This window comes from Ranitomeya imitator, chromosome 1, assembly GCF_032444005.1.
Source record: "Ranitomeya imitator isolate aRanImi1 chromosome 1, aRanImi1.pri, whole genome shotgun sequence".
Taxonomy (NCBI): domain Eukaryota; kingdom Metazoa; phylum Chordata; class Amphibia; order Anura; family Dendrobatidae; genus Ranitomeya; species Ranitomeya imitator.
The window spans coordinates 977,249,791-977,274,577 of NC_091282.1; the positions used below are offsets into that span (position 1 = coordinate 977,249,791).

At 45.6% G+C, this 24,787-nt stretch overlaps 1 protein-coding gene across 1 annotated transcript in view; it reads right to left on the reverse strand.

Moving 5' to 3' along the window:
• Window positions 1-11,256: 11,256 nt before the first annotated feature.
• HADH (hydroxyacyl-CoA dehydrogenase) overlaps window positions 11,257-24,787 on the reverse strand; it is a 28,544-nt gene continuing 15,013 nt past the window's right edge. Inside the window, exons 4-8 of the mRNA XM_069743872.1 lie at window positions 16,674-16,800; window positions 14,407-14,496; window positions 14,228-14,300; window positions 12,234-12,350; window positions 11,257-11,774 (exon numbers count right to left, since the gene is read on the reverse strand). Coding sequence (XP_069599973.1) covers window positions 11,656-11,774; window positions 12,234-12,350; window positions 14,228-14,300; window positions 14,407-14,496; window positions 16,674-16,800 — 526 coding nt within the window. The 3' untranslated portion in view covers window positions 11,257-11,655. The remainder of the gene's footprint in view (window positions 11,775-12,233; window positions 12,351-14,227; window positions 14,301-14,406; window positions 14,497-16,673; window positions 16,801-24,787) is intronic.

Sequence of the window (24,787 nt, forward strand, 5' to 3'; positions counted from 1 at the left end):
CCAATTTGTCCTGAGTACACTGATACCTCATATGTGGGGGTAAACCACTGTTTGGGCGCACGGCAGGGCTTGGAAGGGAAGGAGCGCCATTTGACTTTTTGAATCAAAAATTGGCTCCACTCTTTAGCGGACACCATGTCACGTTTGGAGAGCCCCCGTGTGCCTAAAAATTGGAGCTCCCCCACAAGTGACCCCATTTTGGAAACTAGACGCCCCAGGGAACTTATCTAGATGCATAGTGAGCACTTTGAACCCCCAGGTGCTTCACAAATTGATCCGTAAAAATGAAAAAGTACTTTTTTTTTTTCACAAAAAAATTCTTTTAGCCTCAATTTTTTCATTTTCACATGGGCAACAGGATAAAATGGATCCTAAAATTTGTTAGGCAATTTCTCCTGAGTACGCTGATACCTCATATGTGGGGGTAAACCACTGTTTGGGCACATGGTAAGGCTCGGAAGGGAAGGCGCGCCATTTGACTTTTTGAATGGAAAATTAGCTCCAATTGTTAGCGGACACCATGTCGCGTTTGGAGAGCCCCTGTGTGCCTAAACATTGGAGCTCCCCCACAAGTGACCCCATTTTGGAAACTAGACCCCCCAAGGAACTTATCTAGATGCATATTGAGCACTTTAAACCCCCAGGTGCTTCACAGAAGTTTATAACGCAGAGCCATGAAAATAAAAAATAATTTTTCTTTCCTCAAAAATGATTTTTTAGCCTGGAATTTCCTATTTTGCCAATAGGAGAAATTGGACCCCAAATGTTGTCCAGTTTGTCCTGAGTACGCCGATACCCCATATGTGGGGGTAAACCACTGTTTGGGCGCACGGCAGGGCTCGGAAGGGAAGGCACGCCATTTGGCTTTTTAAATGGAAAATTAGCTCCAATCATTAGCGGACACCATGTCACGTTTGGAGAGCCCCTGTGTGCCTAAACATTGGAGATCCCCCAGAAATGACCCCATTTTGGAAACTAGTCTACCAAAGGAACTAATCTAGATGTGTGGTGAGGACTTTGAACCCCCAAGTGCTTCACAGAAGTTTATAACGCAGAGCCATGAAAAGAAAAAAACAAAATTATTTTCTCAAAAATGATCTTTTAGCCTGCAATTTTTTATTTTCCCAAGGGTTACAGGAGAAATTGGACCCCAAAAGTTGTTGTTCAGTTTCTCCTGAGTACGCTGATACCCCATGTGTGGAGGTAAACCACTGTTTGGGCACACGTCGGGGCTCAGAAGGGAAGTAGTGACTTTTGAAATGCAGACTTTGATGGAATGGTCTGCGGGCGTCACGTTGCGTTTGCAGAGCCCCTGGTGTGCCTAAACAGTAGAAACCCCCCACAAGTGACCCCATTTTAGAAACTAGACCCCCCAAGGAACTTATCTAGATATGTGGTGAGCACTTTGAACCCCCAAGTGCTTCACAGACGTTTACAACGTAGAGCCGTGAAAATAATAAATCATTTTTCTTTCCTCAAAAAATGATGTTTTAGCAAGCATTTTTTTATTTTCACAAGGGTAACAGGAGAAATTGGACCCCAGTAATTGTTGCGCAGTTTATCCTGAGTATGCTGGTACCCCATATGTGGGGGTAAACCACTGTTTGGGCACGCGTCAGGGCTCGGAATTGAGGGAGCACCATTTGACTTTTTGAATACGAGATTGGCTGGAACCAATGGTGGCGCCATGTTGCGTTTGGAGACCCCTGATGTGCCTAAACAGTGGTAACCCCTCAATTCTACCTCCAACACTAACCCTAACACACACCTAACCCTAATCTCAACTGTAGCCATAACCCTAATCACAACCCTAACCCCAACACACCCCTAACCACAACCCTAACCCCAACCCTAATTCCAACTGTAGCCATAACCCTAATCACAGCCCTAACCACAACACACCCCTAACCACAACCCTAATTCCAACCCTAACCCTAAGGTTATGTGCCCACATTGCAGATTCGTGTGAGATTTTTCAGCATCATTTTTTAAAAATCCGCAGGTAAACGGCACTGCGTTTTACCTGCGGATTTCCAGTGTTTTTTGTGCGGATTTCACCTGCGGATTCCTATTGAGGAACAGGTGTAAAACGCTGCGGAATCCGCACAAAAAATTGACATGCTGCGGAAAATACAACGCAGCGTTTCCGCGTGGTATTTTCCGCACCATGGGCACAGCGGATTTGGTTTCCATATGTTTACATGGTACTGTACACCTGATGGAACACTGCTGCGAATCCGCAGCGGCCAATCCACTGCGGATCCGCAGCCAAATCCGCACCGTGTGCACATGGCCTAATTCTAAAGGTATGTGCACACGCTGCGGAAAACGCTGCGGATCCGCAGCAGTTTCCCATGAGTTTACAGTTCAATGTAAACCTATGGGAAACACCGGATTACGTACCGGTAACGCTCTTTTATAGAGCCACGACAGCACCCACAGAGAGGGGATCCGCCCCTAGGAACAGGAAACCCTACGGAGAGATAAAAGGGGCGGTCCCCCTCGCTCCCACAGTTTGGGTTACAGAGATTGCGAGGAACCGCCTGTTGTGAATTCTGTGGCTGAGTTCACTTCTGTGGTCACAAGTGGTATTGCAGTCTCTGGGCTTCCTCCCTCAGGTGTTTTGGTGAGCTCGTTGGCTGCCTTGCTATTTAGCTCCACCTGAGTCTGTCTTCCTTGCTCCTTGTCAATGTTCCAGTGTTGGATCTGAGCTACTGCATCTTTCCTTGGGCCTGCTGCTCTGCTAGATAAGTGCTTCTAGTTTGTTTTCTGTTTTTTTCTGTCCAGCTTGCTATTGTCTTTTGCTGGAAGCTCTGAGAAGCAAAGGGGTGCACCGCCGTGCTGTTAGTTCGGCACGGTGGGTCTTTTTGCCCCTTTGCGTGGTTTTCGTTTTAGGGTTTTTGTAGACTGCATAGTTCTCTTTGCTATCCTCGCTCTGTCTAGAATATCGGGCCTCACTTTGCTGAATCTATTTCATTCCTACGTTTGTCTTTTCATCTTGCTAACAGTCATTATATGTGGGGGGCTGCCTATTCCTTTGGGGTATTTCTCTGAGGTAAGTCAGGCTTGTATTTCTATCTTCAGGCTAGTCAGCTCCTCAGGCAGTGCCGAGTTGCATAGGTAGTGATAGGCGCAATCCACTGCTGCTTATAGTTGTGTGAGGATAGATCAGGTACTGCAGTCTACAGAGATTCCACGTCTCAGAGCTCGTCCTATTGTTTTTGGTTATTGCCAGATCTCTGTATGTGCGCTGATTACTGCACGCTGTGTTGCCTGATTGCCGGCCATTACAACCGCCCACCAGTTTTAGTAGACAATTCTTTATCATCATTCATTATAATTTAACTATGTATAAGTACAAGAATTCACCACCCTTAACAGTGCTCATATGTACACTAATATATGTAAATGGGAGGGAAGTGAAGGGGTGCTGTCGTGGCTCTATAAAAGAGCATTACCGGTACGTAATCCGGTGTTTTCTCTTCGCCACGACAGAACCCACTGAGAGACTTTCAGAGATAGTTATTTGGGGGGGATTATCGTATTAAGGACTGATCTACCGAAACACAAGTCAGTGGAGGCAGATAGATCTAATCTATAGTGACTATAGAAGGTAGGAGGAGAGGACCAGGTTGCGGCCTTACATATGAGTTCTATAGGAACCTCTGCTCGTTCAGCCCAGGATGATGCTATCGCCCGGGTGGAATGTGCCTTCACAGTCTCAGGTGGATTCTCCCCTTTAGATGAATAGGCCAGGTATATCGCCTCCCGAATCCATCGGGATAGTGTGCCTTTTGTAACACCAGATCCTTTCCTTTGACTCTGGAAGGAAACAAAGAGAGCCCTGCTCTTCCTCCAGGCGCTAGTCCTATCCAGATAAGTTATTATAGCCCTTCTCACATCTAAAGTATGGTACTTTTCTTCCTGGTCTGTAGGATTATTATAGAAAGAAGGAAGAAGGATCTCTTGAGATCTATGGAATTTTGTACACATTTTAGGTAGGTAGGAAGGGTCTGTTTTCAGGACAATTCTATCAGGAAATATTGACATAAAGGGAGGATCTACTGATAGCGCCTGTATGTCACCTACTCTTCTTGCCGATACTAACGCGACAAGAAGAATGGTCTTAAGTGAAATATATTTAATGTGAGCTAAGTCTAGAGGCTCAAATGGATGACCTGTTAAGGCTTCCAGGACCAAATTAATATCCCAAGGAGGCATCTGCGGAATCTGAACTGGCTCTGATCTCTGGCAAGCTGAAATAAATCTAGCTATCCATCTATTACCCGCAACATTGTGACTATACAAGGCCCCTAGAGCAGAAACTTGTACTTTCAGAGTATTAACTGAAAGGCCTAGGTCACGTCCTTTTTGAAGAAATTCTAGAATAGTGGAGACAGGAATTTTACTAGATAACGCCGATGGATAGAGATTTAGAAATTTCTTCCACACTCTCACATATATGTCAGTAGTGGATCTTTTTCGACTTGTTAACAAGGTATTAATTACACTATCGGAGAAGCCTCTTAGTTTTAACAGCTGCCTCTCAAATTCCAGGCTGTCAACCTTAGTCCCTTCACATGAGGGTGGTTGAAGGGCCCCTGGGAAAGAAGATCCTGATCCTCCGGGAGGATCCACGGATCCGAGATGGACATGGCTCTGAGCAGGGAAAACCATGGTCTTTTTGGCCAAAATGGGGCAATCAGGATTATATTTGCCCGGTCCTCCCTTATCTTCCTGATTACTGTTGGTAGAAGAATCAGAGGAGGAAAAGCGTATGCTTTCTGAAATGTCCAAGGAGTCTGAAGGGCATCGAGAATGTCGGGATTGTCGGCCCGGAACATTGAAGCGAATCTTTTTAGTTGTCGGTTTTGTCTTGTGGCGAAGAGATCTATCTCGGGTATACCCCATTTCATAGTTATCATTTTGAAAATTTGATGATTTATGACCCACTCTCCTTGGTGGAGGGTATGACGACTGAGGAAGTCTGCTCTTGAGTTGTCCACTCCTCTGACATGTAGCGCTGACAGGGACAGAAGATGTTCTTCGGCTATGGTTAGAATGTCTTCGGTTATAGACATGAGCGTTCCTGATCTTGTTCCTCCTTGATGATTGATATAGGCGACTGAGGTCATTTTGTCGGACAGAATTCTGGTATGTGTCCCGTGTCGCTGGGGAAGGAATTCACATAGAGCATGATAGATAGCTTTTAGCTCTCTTATATTAGAAGAGTCGTCTGACTCCGTGACTGACCATAATCCTTGGACTAAATGGTCTTTTAAATGTGCGCCCCAGCCAGTAGGACTGGCATCAGTATATATTATATTTGAGGGTTTAACTACCCAGGGAACTCCACTGACCAGGTTTTTTGGATCTAGCCACCATATCAGAGATTGGATTACATTATTAGAAAGGGAAATTTCATTATTTAAATGACCATGAGATTTTTCTTCTTCATGTAAAATTGCATACTGTAAATGCCTCGAGTGAAATTGGGCCCATGGAACCGCTGAAATACATGACGTGAAGGAGCCAAGAAGGGACATGCCTTCTCTCAAAGAAATTAGGGGTTTATCCATTACTGACTGAACTTTATTCCTGACCGTTATCTGTTTATTTTCCGGAAGGAAACATTTCTGGCCTGTAGAATCTAATATAATCCCTAGGAAAATTTGCCGAGTTGTTGGGATAAGTCTAGATTTTTCCCAGTTTATTATCCAACCCAATCTTTGCAGAGATGCTATCATATCACACAACCGTTGTTGACATTGCGAAGGAGAATTTCCTACTACTAAGATGTCATCTAAGTAGGGAATTACGAGAGTGTCTTTTAGTCTTAGATATGACATTACCTCCGCCATTAGTTTAGTGAATACTCTTGGGGCTATAGATAGCCCAAAAGGCATTGCAGTATACTGAAAGTGTCGGACACACCCATTCAATACAATCGCTACCCGTAGATATTGTTGATGCTCTGCATAAATAGGTAGATGGTAATACGCATCTTTAAGGTCGAGAACTGTCATAAAGCAATAGGGAAACAGGAGTTTAATGGTGGACCGGATAGATTCCATCTTAAAGGTTTGATTTTCAAGGTAGATGTTTAATTTTTTAAGATTAATAATAGTTCTGAATGTTCCATCTGGTTTTGGAATCAAAAATAACGGGGAATAGAATCCCTTTCCCTCCTGTAGGAATGGAACCTCCACCAAGACTCCCTTAGCTAGGAGATTTATTACCTCCTGCTCCAATGCCTCTTGTTGTAACTGAGACTTTAATGAAGTCAATAGAAATGAGTCCGGAGGGACTCGGGAAAATTTTAATTGTAACCCAGAGGCAATAAGGTTATTTGCCCAAATATTTGCTGTTATGGCCCGCCATTCATTAGCGAAGGAGGACAATCTGCCTCCCACAGGTAGATCTGTCCTAACGGGGTTTTTCTTCAAACTTGAAAGGGCGCTTCCCAAAGAACGCACCCTTTTGTTTTGTGTCTCTTGTGGCCCAGCGATCCTGGTTCTTAAACTCCTTCCTTTTATTAAATGCGGGCTTTCGGAACGCTCTCCTATAAAATGGAACGTAATTATTACTATTTGGAAAGCCTTTCTTCCTTTCCCCTGCTTTAGTTAAGATCTCATCCAGTTTGGTACCAAACAGGTACTCACCCTGACATGGGAGGCTGCATAACTTAGACTTGGTCTGAGGGTCACCTTTCCAGCCCTTAAGCCATAGGGCCCTACGTGCTGCATTGGTTAATCCTGCCGACTTGGCTGCCAGGCGTATAGAGTCGGCAGATGAGTCCGCTAAAAAGGCTGTGGCACCTCTAATTAGGGGTATAGAGGACAATAATTTCTCGAGAGAGAGACCTCCTTTCAGCCCTTCTTCCAAGTCACTCAGCCAAACAAGCATGGATCTTGCGGTGCATGTGGCTGAGATTGCCGGTTTAAAGGCCCCTGCAGAAGTCTCCCATGCTCTTTTAAGGAGCGAATCGGCTTTGCGATCTAGAGGATCTTGTAACGAGCCTGAATCCTCTACAGGCAGTAAGGATTTCTTTGATGTAGACGCCACAGCTGCGTCTACTTTTGGGGCTTTTGACCATGTTGTGAATTCTTCATCATTAAAGGGGTAGCGTCTCTTTGAGGATGGTGGTAACCCCCTCTGCCCCTGGCTTTCCCACTCTTTTTTGATCAGACTTTTTACTGCCGTTATTACCGGAAAAAGAGGGTCTCTTCTTTTCGGATAGGCCAGCAAACATAATGTCTTGCTGTGTTTTAGGGACTTTAAGATCTTCTATGCCCATGGTATTGCAAACTGATCTCACCAGATTGTCAATGCTATCTGTGGGGAAGCACGTATCCTGATCCTCATCTGAGGATATCTCCTGCTGCGATCTATCTGAGTTTGCTTCCTCTAACTCAGACGGCTGATCGGATACAGGTGAAACGTATCCGCTTTTCTCCTTAATACGTGGCTCTCTGTCAACGCTTTGTACGGCTCGTAATTCTTCCCTAATCATGGCCCTTATATCCTCTGATTTAACTGAGGCTTCCTCACGTAACGTTGATTTTATACATGAATCACATAGCCTTTTAGTGTAACTATCCGGAAGGGGCTGGATACATAACGCACACTGCTTGTGTTTCGCTTTTTCCTTCCTTTTTGCCTATTATAAAGGGAGAGGGACAATAATCAGAATAGTGGGGTAGATGCACACTCACCCAGAAGCTGACCGATCAGGTACCGGCTGAGGAGGAGACACAGATGCAGGAGGCTTCCTTTTGGACGATCCGCTCTGCCTAGAGCGGCTGCTGGCATGGCTGCGAGGGGTGACGGTGGTAACCTCTAGAGAAGGTACCGCAGGCTCTCTTGCAGAATCCATTCTGGACGCCGGGATGCAGCGCCGGCGTCCTTTTCACATGGGGGCCACCATGTTCTTCCTGTTGAACCCGGAAGTGCTAACCACAACCAGGTCGCGGCCATATTGGATACTCCGGCGCTGTTACCGGCTTCAACGCCGGCGTCGTCTCACTCCTCCGCACCCCGGAAGCTTACCAGTACTTCCGGGGGCATACACTGGGCTCCACACCGCACAGGCGTCCGCCGAGGACAGCGCGACGCTACCACCTGGTGCTTGCCCCGCAGACCGCCGGATATCTGCCGCGAACCGGCCCCCACGACCCGATCTCACAACGTCTGCCAGCAGAGGGGGGAAAACTGAATCAGCACCCCCGACGCTGCATCCAGTCCTGGAGCCCTTGCCGTCCTCACAGGTAAACTGCGCAAGCGGCGTCCAGGCTGGGAATCCTCTTCTCCATGGATCTTCCCGTAGGAACAGGAAACCAAACTGTGGGAGCGAGGGGGACCGCCCCTTTTATCTCTCCGTAGGGTTTCCTGTTCCTAGGGGCGGATCTCCTCTCTCAGTGGGTGCTGTCGTGGCGAAGAGAAAACAAAAATCGCTGTACACACGCTGCGGAAAAACTGCACGGAAACGCAGCGGTTTACATTCCGCAGCATGTCACTTTTGTGCGGATTCCGCGGCGGTTTTACAACTGCTCCAATAGAAAATCGCAGTTGTAAAACCGCAGTGAAATGCGCAGAAAAAACGCGGTAAATCCGCCATAAATCCGCAGCGGTTTAGCGCTGCGGATTTGAAAAATCCGCAGAGGACCAGAAATACGTGTGCACATACCGAAACCCTACCCCTAACCCCAACCCTACCCCTATTCTAACATTAGTGGGAAAAAAAAAATTCTTTATTTTTTTTTTATTGTCCCTACCTATGGGGGTGACAAAAGGGGGGGAGGGGTCATTTATTATTTTTTTTTATTTTGATCACTGAGATATAATCTCAGTGATCAAAATGCACAGATTCGGCGGGCGCACTGCGCATGCGCCCGCCATTTTGGAAGATGGCGGCGCCCGGGGAGAAGACGGACGGACCCCGGCAGGATCGGTAAGTATGATAGGGTGTGGGGGGAGCACGGGGGGGGGGAAAATCGGAGCATGGGGGGGGGGGTGAATCGGAGCGCGGGAGGGGTGGAACGGAGCACGGAGGGGGGTGGATCGGAGCACGGGGGGGGGGTGGATCGGAGTGCAGGGGGGTGATCGGAGCACGGGGGGGGGGGTGATTGAAGCACGGGGGGAGCAGACAAGAGCACGGGGGGGGGGGGGGGAGCGGAGCACAGGACAGAGGGGAGCCGGAGCAGTGTACCGGACAGATCGGGGGGCGATCGGTGGGGTGGGGTGGGGGCACATTAGTATTTCCAGCCATGGCCGATGATATTGCAGCATCGGCCATGGCTGGATTGTAACATTTCACCCGTTATAATAGGTGAAATATTACAAATCGCTCTGATTGGCTGTTGAAAGTGAAACTGCCAATCAGAGCGATCGTAGCCACGAGGGGGTGAAGCCACCCCCCCTGGGCTAAACTACCACTCCCCCTGTCCCTGCAGATCGGGTGAAATGGGAGTTAACCCTTTCACCCGGCCTGCAGGGACGCGATCTTTCTATGACGCCACATAGGCGTCATGGGTGAATTGGCACCGACTTTCATGACGCCTACGTGGCGTCAAAGGTCGGGAAGGGGTTAAAATAAAAATTATACCATGTCCCACAGTGGGTACTAATTTAAAAAAAAAAAAAAAATGAAAAGTAGTAAAATCATCATCATCCATAAATGTAAACACAAAACGCAGAGTTTCAGATAAAGAAACATACACATCTGGTATCGCTGCATCCGGAACGACTTGCTCTATAAAACTGACATTATTTTTTTCCGTTTGACAAGCGCAAAAAAAACCCAAACAAACAAAAATTAAACACACACACCCCCCAAATGTCTGTAAAAAGAACAAGGCATAAAAACAAAACAATATAAATCCGGTATCGCTGTACTAGTACCAACCCGACGAGAGGGGGTGGGAGAAACACCACACTATATAAATCTGGTACCGACCCGAAGAATAGATTCGCCTTTTCAGTCATACAGCATGGTGAACCACGCAAAAATAAAAAGAACTACTCTTGTACTGATTTTTGGGAGGTAGAATGAACATGGTTCAGCTCAAATTTGTCCTGCGCTTACGTGGGGGTTTCCATGTAAGTTCACCACGATTCGGACAAAACCACTCACTTATGAGGCAGATGGAGTCACTTTGGACTGGTCAGAGGTCCGGCAGTGTCCCATCATTTTAGGCGTCTTTATAAGAGCACAGTTGTGGATGACGGCAGATCTGTGCAAGCCTAAAAAGATGGGGGAGCCAATGATGAAGATGCCAAACGGAGTACGAAGTGTCTGCATCTGCCTCATTATGGTGGGTGGTTCCATTGGGGGTTTCATCTGAATTGCTTACTGAAGATGCATACAGAGTATCAGTGAAGTGAAAACCCTTTACTAGGTGACACTGAGAAAAACTAAATTATGACATCTGTTTTTCAAAGATAGAATGCAAAAAAAAAAAAAAAAGAGAAACAGGGAGCGCACATGAGAAAAAAAACCTGTTTGTTAAAAAGACTAATGGCTAGGGAAAGCCAAAGGACAAAACTCCATGCTGACTGACTCTTCCTGCTGTTGTCACTGGGTAAGACCACATGACCACGGGGAGGCGTTGCTGGAGTCACGTGACCACAGGTCTTTGGCCGAGGAAAAGAGAATTTGCTGCGCCCGATGCTGCTGCCACCGCCACGTGCCCTCAGTGAGGGAAATGAAATGGGAAAACAAAGGATGTCGCGGTCTTTAGGAGTGCCGAGGCAAAAAGGGTCAAATAGTTAAAATTAAAAAAGGCACAAACTTTTATTAAAAATATATTGCACTCCACAATGCATTTCGATAGCCATCTTACCCTTTCTGCCTCAGCGCTCCTGAAGGCCGCGTCATCCTTTGTTTTCCCATTTCATAGATATGAGTATCCATTCTTAAAGTATAAAGAGCTATTCACCTGTTTGTTTTGTTTAAGTGAGAGTTACTGATAAAAACTGACCAAGATTATTTACATTAAAACATATAGTTGGTCAAAGATCACAGACATCTAATTGAGGCAAAAAGTTAGCCATTGTTAACCATTTTGGGTATGCAGACTGGTCGTTAACCCAATACACCAAACTTTGCCCTTCCAGGTAGACCTCCCTGATAGAAGCCCATCTCTCCTTTCATTAACCTCTATTGTTACAATTTTGAGCTTTCTTTCTTTATGACATCAGTTCCCAATTGGTGGCTCAGTATTGTTCATTTTTCGATTCAAGCAAGTCAGAACAGAATCACATTCATTATTTTTATTGCCTCCAGCATAGTTATGATGTTCAGAAGTGGCTGTACAAAAGGATTTGGAGGATAAAGAATTGTTGTGCTAAGGCACTAGAGCAGTGTTTCCCAAACTCCAGTCCTCACGGACCCCACAGGTCATGTTTTCAGGATTTCTTTAGTATTATAGTAGTGGAATCATCATCAAGGCATCAGGAATTGTCTCACCTGTGCAACACTATGGAAATCCTGAAAACATGACCCGTGGGGTCCGTGAACACTGGAGTTTGGGAAATACTGCACTAGAGAGTCAATATGTGCTGAGAAAACCGCGGTTTAGAATAGAACGGTCATAGCAATTATACAGTAAGCAAGAGACTATAAAAATATCTGTATCTGCAGTGCAGCCGGAAAAATTATCTGTATTTATAAAATCCTTCTCCGGTTTTCTTTCCCAGTTTCTTCTCAGCAACCAGTTTATTGAGCAATTCACAGGGGGCAAAAAGGGGGTTTTCAGGTTCCATCTGGTACCAACCTGTGTTGGTGAAGAAGAAGAAAAAAAAAAAAAAAAAAGGCTACATATTAATAGAATTCAAGATAATACCAATCGTCTGAAAGTGCAGTATACGTAATTTTTGGGGGTCTCTTATTCCACCATCATTTACAGAGATGAAATAAATAAGCTGTCCAAGTGCACAATGCCAGCGCACCTTAGGGATGTAACCTTGTAAACTGAATGAGATGGAATAAACCCAAACAAGTGCCCAAAGCAAACAGCTGAATTCATAATACCAAGGATTTACATTTAAGCACCCAATTATCAACTTTTCTTCTGTTAAACAGGATTGAACACTATGTAACAAAGCTATAAGGAATCAAGAATACACCGAGTAGCTAGTGAACAAATACAATCAACTGGCAAAATAAATAAATCTGAAGGAAGAGTCACCCAAATATATTAGAATATCCAGTAAATTAAAACGACTGGCCCTACCATCCATGATGTATTTACTAGTGTCAAGACCAACGTAATCCAGGAGTTCAAAAGGACCCATTGGGTAACCGGCTCCCAATTTCATTGCGACATCAATATCTTCCTTAGACGCATGACCTGAAAACAAGAAAACATTTGGTTGGACTGCAAGTGGTCAGGAGGGGAGAAGCTCCTCCACCATGTCATCTACGTAGTCCATCAGTAAATCATTTCTTCAATGGACAATATATGAATCAACCCAAAGGTCCTTAAAGCTGCAGAAAGAAAGAAGGCCTAAGGGACCTGTTATAAATTCAAGAATGTGTGGTCACCCTGGTGGCTGCTGTAGCATCACTACACCTACAATCCCTGACTCGCCCTGAGTTGTGGAGCTCAATTTTGGAAGGCATAGATTGTGGATGCTATGTCATATTTGAAGAGCCTTTGCCATGCCAAGACAGCAGAAACTCCCCCACCCCCGTTTTGGAAACTACATCTCTCAAGGAATTCATCTAGAAGTGTAGAGACTTTTAACCTTCAGGTGATTCACAGAATTGTATAACACTGGGCTAAGTAAAGAGGCAAAAGTAGTCATTTTGCCATTTAATGTTGCTTTGGACTCAAGCTTTTAAATTTGCAAAGATGGATAATAGGACAATGTTACGCAATTTATAGAGTTCATTTTCTCCTGAGTATGCAAATACCCCATACGTAGACAACAACTACTTTTGAGACACACCGCAAAGCACAGAAGAGAAGGCGTGCCATATTAGGGTTCAGATTTTGATGGAATTGTTTGAGGGCGTCATGGCACATTGGACGTGCCAGAACAACAGAATCCAACATAAGTGAATCCATTTTACAAATTACACCCCCAATGAATTCATTAAGAGTGCAGTGAGCATGTTGACACCACTTGTGCTCCAGAGTTTTATACCATTGAGCGGTGAATAATGAATAATTATATTATACTTTACATCTCCACCATTTTTTAAACCTAATTTTATTTGTTAGGAAGTCATAAGGGTTAAAAGCTGATCAGCAATTTCTCATTTTTGCAACAAGATTTACAAAACCATTTTTTTTTGGGGGGGTGGGAGGGGGGGGGGGGGAAAATATTATATACCAGATAGCATCAACAGTACCTCCAGTCAGATTTACACGGAAGCCCTGATGTAAGCGCTCAGCACAGGATAAATGTGTGCCGAGCCTTACTGCGATGTTTGGGAGGCAGAATGAACAAAACAGCAGCTGGAGAACTGGATTTATTTTTTACGCTGTTCCTCGTGTGGTATAAGTGATTAGGCAACTATTCTTTGGGTTGGTGCGATTACAGCAATACCAAATTTATATCGGGTTTTTGTTCGGCTGCCATCACAATAAAACGCTCTTTGTCACTAAAGAGCTATATTTTGAGAGCTATAATTTTTCCATATTTAGGCAGACAGTCATGTGAAGATTAATTTTGTTGCAGGATGAATCGGCGTTTTTATTTGTACCATTTTTGGGCTCATGACATATTTTGATCACTTTCTATTCTGATTTTCTGGAGGCAGAATGAACAGAAACCAGCAACTCAGGAATTTTTTTCCTGGTGTCGCTCAAAAGTACACCTCATCCTGCAAAAAACAAGCCCTCACATGGCCATAATGACCCAAAAAAAAAATGTTATGGATCTGGGAAGAAGGGGAGCAAAAAAAAAAAAAATGAACATGCAAAATCAAAAATCTCTGGTCATAAAGAGGTTAAAATAGTGGAGATCTGCTTTAGAGAGAGTGTCCTCAAGTTGGGTTTTAGCTGCTGAAAACCATTTGGATAGGTCTGTGGTTTGTTTCACATTTAACACAAGATGTACTGAATCCAATGATATTTACTCTGTTCATCAGCAGGATTATGAAGAAACCCATAATATCACAAAACCATTATGGACAACTTTTGTATTTCATGAGTCTGTTCATCTCCTGGGTTATTTTTCAGATCTGTGATTGTAGACAGGCTACAGCCCAGAGACGTACCTCTTTCATGAAGACGCACAGATTCCATTAGGTATGGTACCAGAAGGCGATTAACAATAAAGCCAGGGGTGTCCTGAGTAGGAAGGAATATTCATTTTAGTCCAAATGTGTGCATAGGAGGATGGTCGAGTTACTACAATCTGCAACCACACCCCTTATCTGGCATCAGTACAATTTACCTTACATGACACCGGAGTCTTTCCAAGTGCTTTACTGAAGTCCATGAGGGAGTCAAAAGTCGTTTGGCTGGTCATTGGTGTCTTAATAACCTGGCAGGGGCAAGGAGGAAGAAAAAAAATTAAATGCTTTAGTAGAAAATCTAGTCCAGACATTGACGAGGTTCAATAAAAAGATTTTTATTTGAAATAATTTTCTCCTTCAAGCTTTGCTTTCGTCAAAGAATGCTCCCTTTGCAGCAATTACAGCATTGCCGACCTTTAGCATTCTAGCGGTTAATTTGCTGCTTCCAGAAGCCCCTCCCACAAGTTGGTTTGGCTTGATCGGCACTTTTTGCGTACCATACGGTCAAGCTGTTCCACACAGCAGCTCAATGAGGTTGAGATCTGGTGACTGCGCTGGCCACTCCATAACAGATAGAATACCAGTTGCCTGCTTCTTCCCTAAATAGTGCTTGCATAATTTGGAGGTGTGCTTTGGGTCATTGTCCTGTTGTAGGAAGAAACTGTCTCCAATCATGCGCTATCCACAGGGTATGGCATGGTGTTGCAAAATGCAGTGATAGCCTTCCTTATTTAATATCCCCTTTACCTTGTACAAATCTCCCACTTTACCAGCACCAAAGCAACCCCAGACCATCACATTACCTCCACCATGCTTGACAGATGGTGTCAGGCACTCTTCCAGCATCTTTTCAGTTGTTCTGCGTCTCACAAAGGTTCTTCTGTGTGATCCAAACATCTCAAACCTGGATTCGTCTGTCCATAACACTTTTTTCCAATCTTCCTCTGTCCAATATCTGTTCTTTTGCCCATATTAATATTTTCCTTATATTAGCCAGTCTCAGATATGGCTTTTTCTTTGCCACTCTGCCCTGAAGGCCAGCATCTCGGAGTCACCTCTTCACTGTTGGCGTTGACACTGGTGTTTTGCATGTACTATTTAATGAAGCTGCCAGTTGAGGACCTGTGAGGCGTCGATTTCTCAAACTACAGACTCTAATGTACTTGTCTTGTTACTCAGTTGTGCAGTGGGGCCTCCCACTTCTTTCTACTCTGGTTAGAGCCTGTTTGTGCTCTCCTCTGAAGGGAGTAGTACACACCATTGTAGGAAATCTTCAGTTTCTTGTCAACTTCTCACATGGAATAGCCTTCATTTCTAAGAACAAGAATAGACTGTCGAGTTTCACATGAAAGTTCTTTTTTTCCTGGCCATTTTGAGAGTTTAAAGGGAACCTGTCACCCCCAAAAATCGATGGTGAGGTAAGGTCACCGTCATCAGGGGCTTATCTACAGCATTCTGTAATGTTGTAGATAAGCCGCCGATGTTACATGAAAGAGGAGAAAGAGGTTAGATTATACTCACCTGGGGGCGGTCCTGCTCCGATGGGTGTCTCATGTCCAGAACAGCGCCTCCCATCTTCATTCCATGACGCCCTCTTCTGGTCTTCACGCCGCGGCTTCGGCGCGAGCGTACTTTGTCTGCTCGGTTGAGGGCAGAGCAAAGTACTGCAGTGTGCAGGCGCTGGAAAGGTCAGAGAGGCCCAGAGCCTGCGCACTGCAGTACTTTGTTCTGCCGTCAACAGGGCAGACAAAGTACGCCTGCACCAGAGCCGTGGCGTGAAGACCAGAAGAGGACGTCATGGAATGAAGATAGGAGGCGCCGGAGCGGACCTGAGACACCCATTTGACCGGACCGCCCCCAGGTGAGTATAATCTAACCTCTTTTTCTCCTCTTTCAGGTTACATCGGGGGCTTATCTACAGCATTACAGAATACTGTAGATAAGCCCCTGATGGGGAGCTTACCTCACCATTGATTTTGGGGGTGACAGGTTCCCTTTAAAGGAACCAACAAATATAATGCTCCAGATTCTCAACTAGCTCAAAGGAAGGTCAGGTATATAGGTTCTCTAATCAGCCAAACAGTTTTCAGCTGTGCTAACATACTTGCACAGGGGTTTTCAAGGGTATTCTAACCATCAGCCTTCTTACACAGTTAGCAAACGCAAAGTACAATGGAGTGATGATTGTGGGAAATGGGCATCTATACACCTATGAAGATATTGCAATACAAACCAGACTTTTGCAGCTAGAACAGTCATTTACCACATTAACAATGTATAGAGTGTATTTCTGAATCATTTAATGTTAGCTTCATTGGGAAAAAAAACTGTGCTTTTCTTTCAAAAATAAGGACATATTTGCTTACTGTGGACACCACCACTTTTCTAATGAATCCAATGCATACATTTAAGTCAAAGTGCCCACCTCCATCAGCTTCATCATTGGTACTGGATTAAAGAAATGCAGCCCTCCGAACCGGTCCTGCCTAGTTGTGGAGTTGGCTATGTCAGTGATTGCCAATGAGGAGGTGTTGCTGGCGAATATGGTGTGCCTGTAAGAAATGAAGAGCGGTTAAGATCCAGATATTTATCCGAGACACACCTTCTGTACAGTATGAGTGGCGACGGTCATCGAGCATCCAACAAAATCCAGTGTTTGCAATCCCATAGACATTTTAATGCTGTATATTGGCAACAATTCAAAAAGGTCTCATTGGATCTATGGGGGTCTGACAGCAGATAAAATAGGTGCCAAAATGCTGCCCGATTATAGCAGTCTGGAAATAAAGGTAAACCGAACCACTATATCGAAAAGGTCTACACTGACTATTGGTTATACTAATGGAGAGCAACTATGGAAAATTATTCTCCAAGTGCCATTAGTAACATGTGAGTGCAATTTAGGGCATATGCCATTTGAGTCAAGCGATTAATTCCTATGGGTATGACTACATATACCGTATTCTTCAGACCATAAGATGCACTTTTTCCCCCTCGAAATTTTGGGAGGAAAGTGTGGGTGCGTCTTATGGTCTGAATGTAGCATGTGGGGAGGGGGCAGCAGCGAGTGGGATCCACTGTGATCCCACTCACAGGAGGCAGAAAAATGTCCCCCCTGCCAGAATCCAGCACTGGGGAAACCACGTGGTCCCCATGATTAAATTTAAGTGAATATTCATTAGCCGCTTCCCACCGACCTGTCAGCTGAGCAGTGAGCGGGGAGCAGCAAATGAATACTCCTTCACTGAAACAGGGACACACATGGTTTCCCCAGCGCTGGATTCCTGCAGCAGCTGGGAAGATCATGTGTCCGGTGGATAAGGGGGCAGCAGCAGAGGCCAGGGGAGACAAGATCGCTGCATACCTGCCTGGGCTGGATGCTGAGTGCTGAGCATAAAGACCTGTGATGTCATGAAGAGGGCGGGCTGGAGTGTCACATGGCAGCACAGAGCCCTCCCTCTTCTGATGTCATTACAGGTCCTTCAGACACCGCACTAGAATCTGCTGGCTTCCTCTTATGACCTGTGCTGTGGAGATGCAACAAGAGGGAGAGCTCTGTGTGTGCAGTCATGGAATGATCCATGTGGCTGGCTGGCACAATTAAAAAGTTTAGTCTTTACAACACACAAAGCACTCTGCCACACCTGTGTTGAACTAGAACTCCCAGCATTCCATAGGATCTGCAGGACATGCTGGGAGTTATAGTTCTCCCAATGGGATCTTAAAGCAGCACTCCAGTGTTATTTTTCAGTGCTGGAGTGGTGCTTTAAATATAAGCCCTGTGCCCCCATTCTTATACTCACCCTCCAGCGTCTTCATATAGTACTTTACAGCCACCACACTAGTCCCGCAGCACCATCTCTACACGTAGCTTCCAACATAATAACACACTATTATATATAATAACACCACATATAGTATGTTTAATTTTATCAAATTTTTTTTTTTTGCTTCAAATATTGTTTTCCCTATTTTCCACCTCTAAAACCTGGGTGTGTCTTATAGTCTGAAAAATAGAATTATTCTTACCGTTAATTCGGTTTCTAGGAGCCTTCCACGACAGCCACCAGGAGGTTGTCTCCATTCCCTAATGGGGGACAGGAAGCACAAGAGGTTAAAAACCCCTCCCACCTCCCATTAACCAGTGACTTACAACTGAATCCATAGCACCGGTTACCTTTAGGTTCTCAGAAAAAATATCCAAGAACATCGGGAGGGAATTAATGCTGTCGTGGAAGGCTCCTAGAAACCGAATTAACGGTAAGAATAATTCTATTTTCTCTAGTAGCCTTCCACGACAGCCACCAGGAGGAATGCCAACCAATTCTGTATTTAGGGAGGGACCACAGATTGAAGAACCTTTCGGCCAAAAGCAAGATCCCGATTGGACCAGAAGTCCAATCTATAATGCTTAGTAAAAGTGTGTAGGGAAGACCATGTTGCTGCCCTGCAAATCTGCTCCGATGAAGCGCCAGCCCTTTCAGCCCAAGAGACGGAAGTAGATCTGGTGGAATGGGCTTTTAGGCCCGCAGGAACAGCAATATTCTGAGTTGAGTATGCTTCAGAAATGGCCTTTTTTATCCAGTTGGCAATGGTACTCTTCGCTACCTTCTTGCCTTTGTTTCTGCCAGAAAGATGAACGAAGAGATTTTTGTCAATTCTAAATGATTTAGTATGTTCTAAGTAGTATAACACTATACGTCGTACATCCAAAGTATGGAATCTGTGTTCTTCCGGATTTGAAGGATTGTGACAGAACGATGGGAGGACTATATCCTGTGATCGATGAAATTCTGACACTACTTTCGGTAGGAAACAAGGATCTGGACGGAAAACAATGGAATCATCTCTTATGGTAAGATAAGGCTCTCTTACTGAAAGGGCTTGTATTTCCACTACTCTTCTTGCAGTAGAAATTGCAACCAAGAAGGCCGTCTTGTAGGACAGAAGTTGCGAGGAACAAGATAATGGCTCAAATGGAGGAGCCGTAAGACCTTTTAGGACTATGTTTAAGTCCCAAGATGGCACGAAAATTTGTCTTCTTGGACAATGTCTTGATGCTGCGACCATAAACCTCTTTATCCAACGATGACCCGCAAGGTCCTGATCAAAGACGGAACTCAAGGCTGATACTTGAACTTTCAAGGTACTTGGCTTCAGCCCCAACTCTAATCCTTTTTGTAAAAAATCTAATATTTGTGAAATATTAGGATGAAAAGGGTCAGGTTTATGAGGATGACACCACGAGGAGAATCTATTCCAGATTTTGCCATATATGGCATTGGTAATAGGTTTTCTAGATTTCTGTAGAGTAGAGATTACTGACTCTGAAAGGCCCCTAGCTCTTAGTACCTGGGCTTCAATAGCCAGGCTGCCAGTTTGAACTTCTGTGGTTCCGGATGATAAAAGGGGCCCTGGCAGAGGAGATCTTCTGATACTTGAAGAAAGACTGGACCGTCCACCTTCAGTTCTTCGATGAGGTGGTACCAGCTCCTCTTCGGCCATGCTGGAGCTACTAAGATAGTCTGGACCTGATCGCCCCGAATCTTCCGGAGGTTCTTCGCAAGTAACGGTATTGGCGGGAACCCGTATGCTAGATGGAACCTCCAAGTATGAGCGAAGGCATCTACTCCCTGAGACCTGTCCTTGGGGTTTAGGGAGAAGTCGTTCTCGACTTGTGCATTCTGGCTGGACGCTAGAAGGTCTATAATCGGGAAGACCCCACCTGTCTGTCAACATTGTGAAAACGTCCGCCTTCAGGCTCCACTCTCCTGGATGCAAGACGTGACGACTTAGGCGATCTGCCTGAACGTTCACCGACCCCCTGAGGTGTATCGCTGAAAGTGAGAGGAGATGTTTCTCTGCCTAGCAAAATATTCTGTCTGATATTGCTCTTAGTTGGTTGAACTTTGGACTCCCCTGGTGTTTTAGATGCGCAACAGTCGTCATATTGTCCGAGTAAACTCTGACATGTTGACCTATAATGAGACTGCTGGCTGCCAGAAGGGCCCTCTCCACTGCCAACAATTCTCTGGAGTTGGAGGAACCGGAGCTTTCCTTCTGATTCCAGAGACCCTGGAATGGGATTTGCGAGACCACTGCTCCCCAACCTTTTTGACTGGCGTCCGTTGTTACCGTAATTAGCGGATCTTGCACCCAGTCTACTCCCTTCAGTAGGTCTGATTGGATCGCCCCCACCAGGTTAACGAGGTTTTTACCTTCCCTGGAGTGTAAACTCTTCTGTTTAGGGAATTTGGATTCCCGTTCCAGTTTCCTAAGATGTGCGCCTGCAAAACTCTGGAGTGGCTCTGAGCCCACTGGACTGATTGTATACAGGCCGTCATCGAACCCAGAAGAGACATCGCAACCCGTAAGGTCGGAGAACGTTGTTTTCTGAAGTGTGAGACCTTGGAAATTAGATTCATCCGATGTTCCTCTGGTAGGAAGGAATTTTGACCTTCTGAATCCAAGAGGACTCCGAGGAATTTCCTCACCTTTGATGGTGATAGCTGAGACTTTAGATTTGGAATCCAACCCAAACCCTGTAAGATGTTCAGAGTTTTGGAAATTCTCTGATTGAGAACTTCGGCGGAAGGACCAATTATTAACAGGTCGTCCAACTATGGTACTATAGCGATGTCTTGGCTCCTGATATGGGCAACTGCTTCCGCCATGACTCTGGAAAACACCCTTGGGGCTGACGAGATCCCGAAGGAGAGAACATTGTACTGGAAATGTAAGATTTTTTGGTTGAATTGGACCGCAAATCTCAGGTATTTCCTGTGCCGAGGATGTATTGGAATATGGAAATAGGCATCCTTGAGGTCTATTGTTGCCATATATGAATGAGGAGCTATTAGAGGGATGGCTGTTTTTACCGACTCCATCTTGAACTTGCGGTAGGTTATGTATTTGTTGAGAGCTTTCAGATTTATTATAATCCAAGATTGCCCGGACGGCTTTTTTATCATGAAGATACGGGAATAGTGTCCTCCCCCCTGCTCGTTCACCGGGACCATGGAAATAGCTCTTGAGTTTAGCAAGTCCTGTATTCCGGCCATCATCGACTTTTGAGTCTCCCAAGATGACAGGGAGGTGACTCTTAAGATCCTGGGAGGAGGCGCATCGAACTCTATCAGCAGACCCTGTTGGATAACACTCACCACCCAGGGGCTGTTGGAGATATTCTGCCAACTGTGAACGAAGTTCGAAAGCCTCCCCCCCATCGGATCGGAGTCATTGCTTTTCTTGTTGTGTTTGTTGGGGAATAAGGATGTTTTTAGGCTTTCCCTTAGCATAACTCCACCTCCCTGTTTTTCCTTTCCCTCTACTCTGGGAGGGCTGGGGCTGGGAGGGTCGAAAAAAACGCTTCCTGGGAGGCCTCTGTTCAGGAAGGGTTTTCTTTCTGTCTGTGGCTTTCTCTAAGATGTCATCTAAGGAGGGCCCAAACACGTAGTCACCCTTAAAGGGAATAGAACACAGTTTTATTTTTGACGTAACGTCTCCGCTCCACATCTTTAACCAGAGAGCTCTTCTGGCTGAATTTGTCTGGACCAAGGATCTGGCGGCCACCCGGATAGATTCCAGTGAGGCATCTGCAAGAAAACCTGTTGCTCTGTGTAAGATAGGCAAAGAGTCCAGTACCTCCTCTCTTGGGGTACCCTGAGAGATGTGGCTTTCTAACTCTTCTATCCAACGGAAGAGAGAGCGGGCCACGCAGGTGGATGCTATATTGAATCTGAGGGCCGAGGTAGACGTTTCCCAGGACTTTTTGAGAAGGCTCTCAATCTTCCTATCCAAGGGGTCTTTTAATTGGGAGGAATCCTCGAACGGCAGAACCGTCTTTTTAGCCACTCTAGCCACCTGGACATCAATTTTTGGAATGTCCCATTTTATTAGGTCCTCATCAAGAGGAAACCGATGCTTAAAGTCTGGAGGCGTTGTTAGCCGTTTCTCGGGCAATTCCCATTCATTATTAATCATATCAATTATGCTTTTATGGACGGGGAACCCGGGTTGTTTTTCAGTATGTATACCGAACAGTTCGTCTTGTGTAGACTGAGGAACTGATTCCTCTTTTAGCTCCATGGTGTTCCTCACTGTAGATACCAATTCCTCAATATATTCAGAGGAAAAAAGGTATTTCCTAATTTCCGCAGATTTACGGGGTAACGCATCTTCCCATTTGACAGAGGAAGACGTACAAGACCCCTCAGACTCTGACTCAGAGTACTCCTGGATTTTTCTCTTTTTGGGGAGTGATGGACCAGGTGAGGATGGTGGTGGCGGCGGAGCGAGTGTGGCCAAAGAGGTTTGAACCTCCTGCCTAACCAAGGAGCGAATTTCATCAAAGAAGGGTGTTCCGCTCTGACGATTTTATCCGTGCAAGGTTGGCATAACTTTTTCTCCCAATCTGGTGGCATTTTTACATTACAGGTGGCACATTTGCGCTTAGTAATGTTTTTAGGGCCAGGCTTGACTCCCTGCAATGAGAGAGGAAGCCGTGTAAGAAAAGGTATATTAAAAAATGTACCTTTAAATGGGACCCCCTCTGCCGTACTTACTAGGGCTTGGGGAGCGCTGGGCTCTGCAGCTGCAGGGCAAGACGCATCCATGCTTACAGCAGCTTACCTGAGACGTCTTCGCAGCTTATATAGAAAATAAGCTGCACCAGCGCGTGGCAATTAGCCGCCCCTCCCCCTCCGGAGTCCCAGGCAGGCGTGCGAGGATGCAGCGTGCCTCGCACGCCGTTCGGTGATCCATCGCTCTGGCCTGTATCGCTCCTGCACAGGAGCGCCGACCCGGAAGTGGAGCGCCACCTGACTTCCGGGTCGCCGAACAGCGTGCGCTGGAGGGGGAGACGACGGAGAGCTCAGGGAGGCCTCCGGCGGGCACCCCAACCAGCTTTGTCCCCGCAAGAGGACGCAGGAGGCCGGGGAATGCGGTCCCAGAATCCCGAGGAGACGGGAGGCACAGTGCAGGAGGAAGCCGCGGGGGGCCCGACCTTAAGTGCCCGGCAAGAAAATACAGGTACTCTGCTAGAGCCGCAGCAGCAGCGCACCAGGAACCTCTCCATGCCCATGGGGGACAGGAAAGACACTGGTTAATGGGAGGTGGGAGGGGTTTTTAACCTCTTGTGCTTCCTGTCCCCCATTAGGGAATGGAGACAACCTCCTGGTGGCTGTCGTGGAAGGCTACTAGAGAAAATACGGTAATAGGTGACATAAGAAATGTGGTAGTGCTCAAAGGTAAAACGAACTAGAAGAAATGTAGAAGCAGCTTTGCTATAAAGGTACCTTAGTGTACAGTGTAGGAGAATCCCTTATTCACAACCATCCTCTTAAAGCACCACTCCGTGACTGCAACTTCTGATTGACCGGAAGTCAGCGGTAATGGTAACAAGTGTCTAGTGTATGTTTATGAGAGCTTCGTTCTGGCCCTCAGACTTCTGAGTAGTGACCTCCACTCAGCAGACACTGGAGCGTCCCGACAGGTTGCAAGTTAAAGAAGATTACCCAGTGGTGTTTAGGACAACAGATGGGATGGCGAGCTTAACCCCTTCATGACATGTGCTGTACATGTACTGCACATGTCAGATCTCCATCTTTCATGTGGGCTCCGGTGCAGAGCCCATATCTTTCCCGGCACATGTCAGCTGATTTGAACTACTGACATGTGCCCCTAACAGCTGCGTGTGGATGCACGTCACTAATCCCAGCCATCAGCACCCGTGTCACATGACCGCGGGTTGCCGATGGGTTAGCATGACAGCTCAGGGTCTGCAGCAGATCCCTGTGGTTGTCATTGCAAGTGAGCTTTTCTGCAGCCCTGCTCTGTGTAGCACAAGCAATCAGTGAATCGCAGTGTAAAAAAAAAAAAAAAAGTCACCCCCATTTTCCCCATTCAAAATAAAACAATTAAAAATACACAATTGGTATCGCTGTGTTCAGAATCGCCTGATCAACATCTAACAAATTTATCCGATCGGTAAATGGTGTAACGAGAGAGAAAAAAAAAAAAAAATTGTAATTGCCCTTTTTTTTTTTTTTTTTGCAATTTCACCGTACTTAGAATTTTTTTCCCGTTTTCTTGTACAGCATTTAGTGTAAAACCAAAAGGTATTACAAAGTACAACTTGTCCTGCAAAAAACAAGCCCTTACATGGCCATGTTGATGGAAATAAAAAAACAATAGTTATGGTTCTGGGAAGAAGGTGAGCAAAATAACAAAAATGGTCTGTGGCGTGAAGGGGTTAAGACTAGAATCAGGGAACTTACATTAGTGCTATCACTCCAGTGCTTTAAAAAAAAAAAAAAAAAAAACAGAGTGAAATAAAGGCTGATGGGGTACGCTGCCTTACACCTCTGAAAACAAGCTGTCCCCTCCCGAACCACATATGCCGCAGCATGGAGGCCCAGCAGCATCAGTACATTACATTGGCTCCGATGGATTAGAGTGGATCCACGTGACGCCTGTGATAAGTTAGTCACTACTGAACCAGCTTAGCGAGAATTACAACATGCTAATACAGGGAGGAAC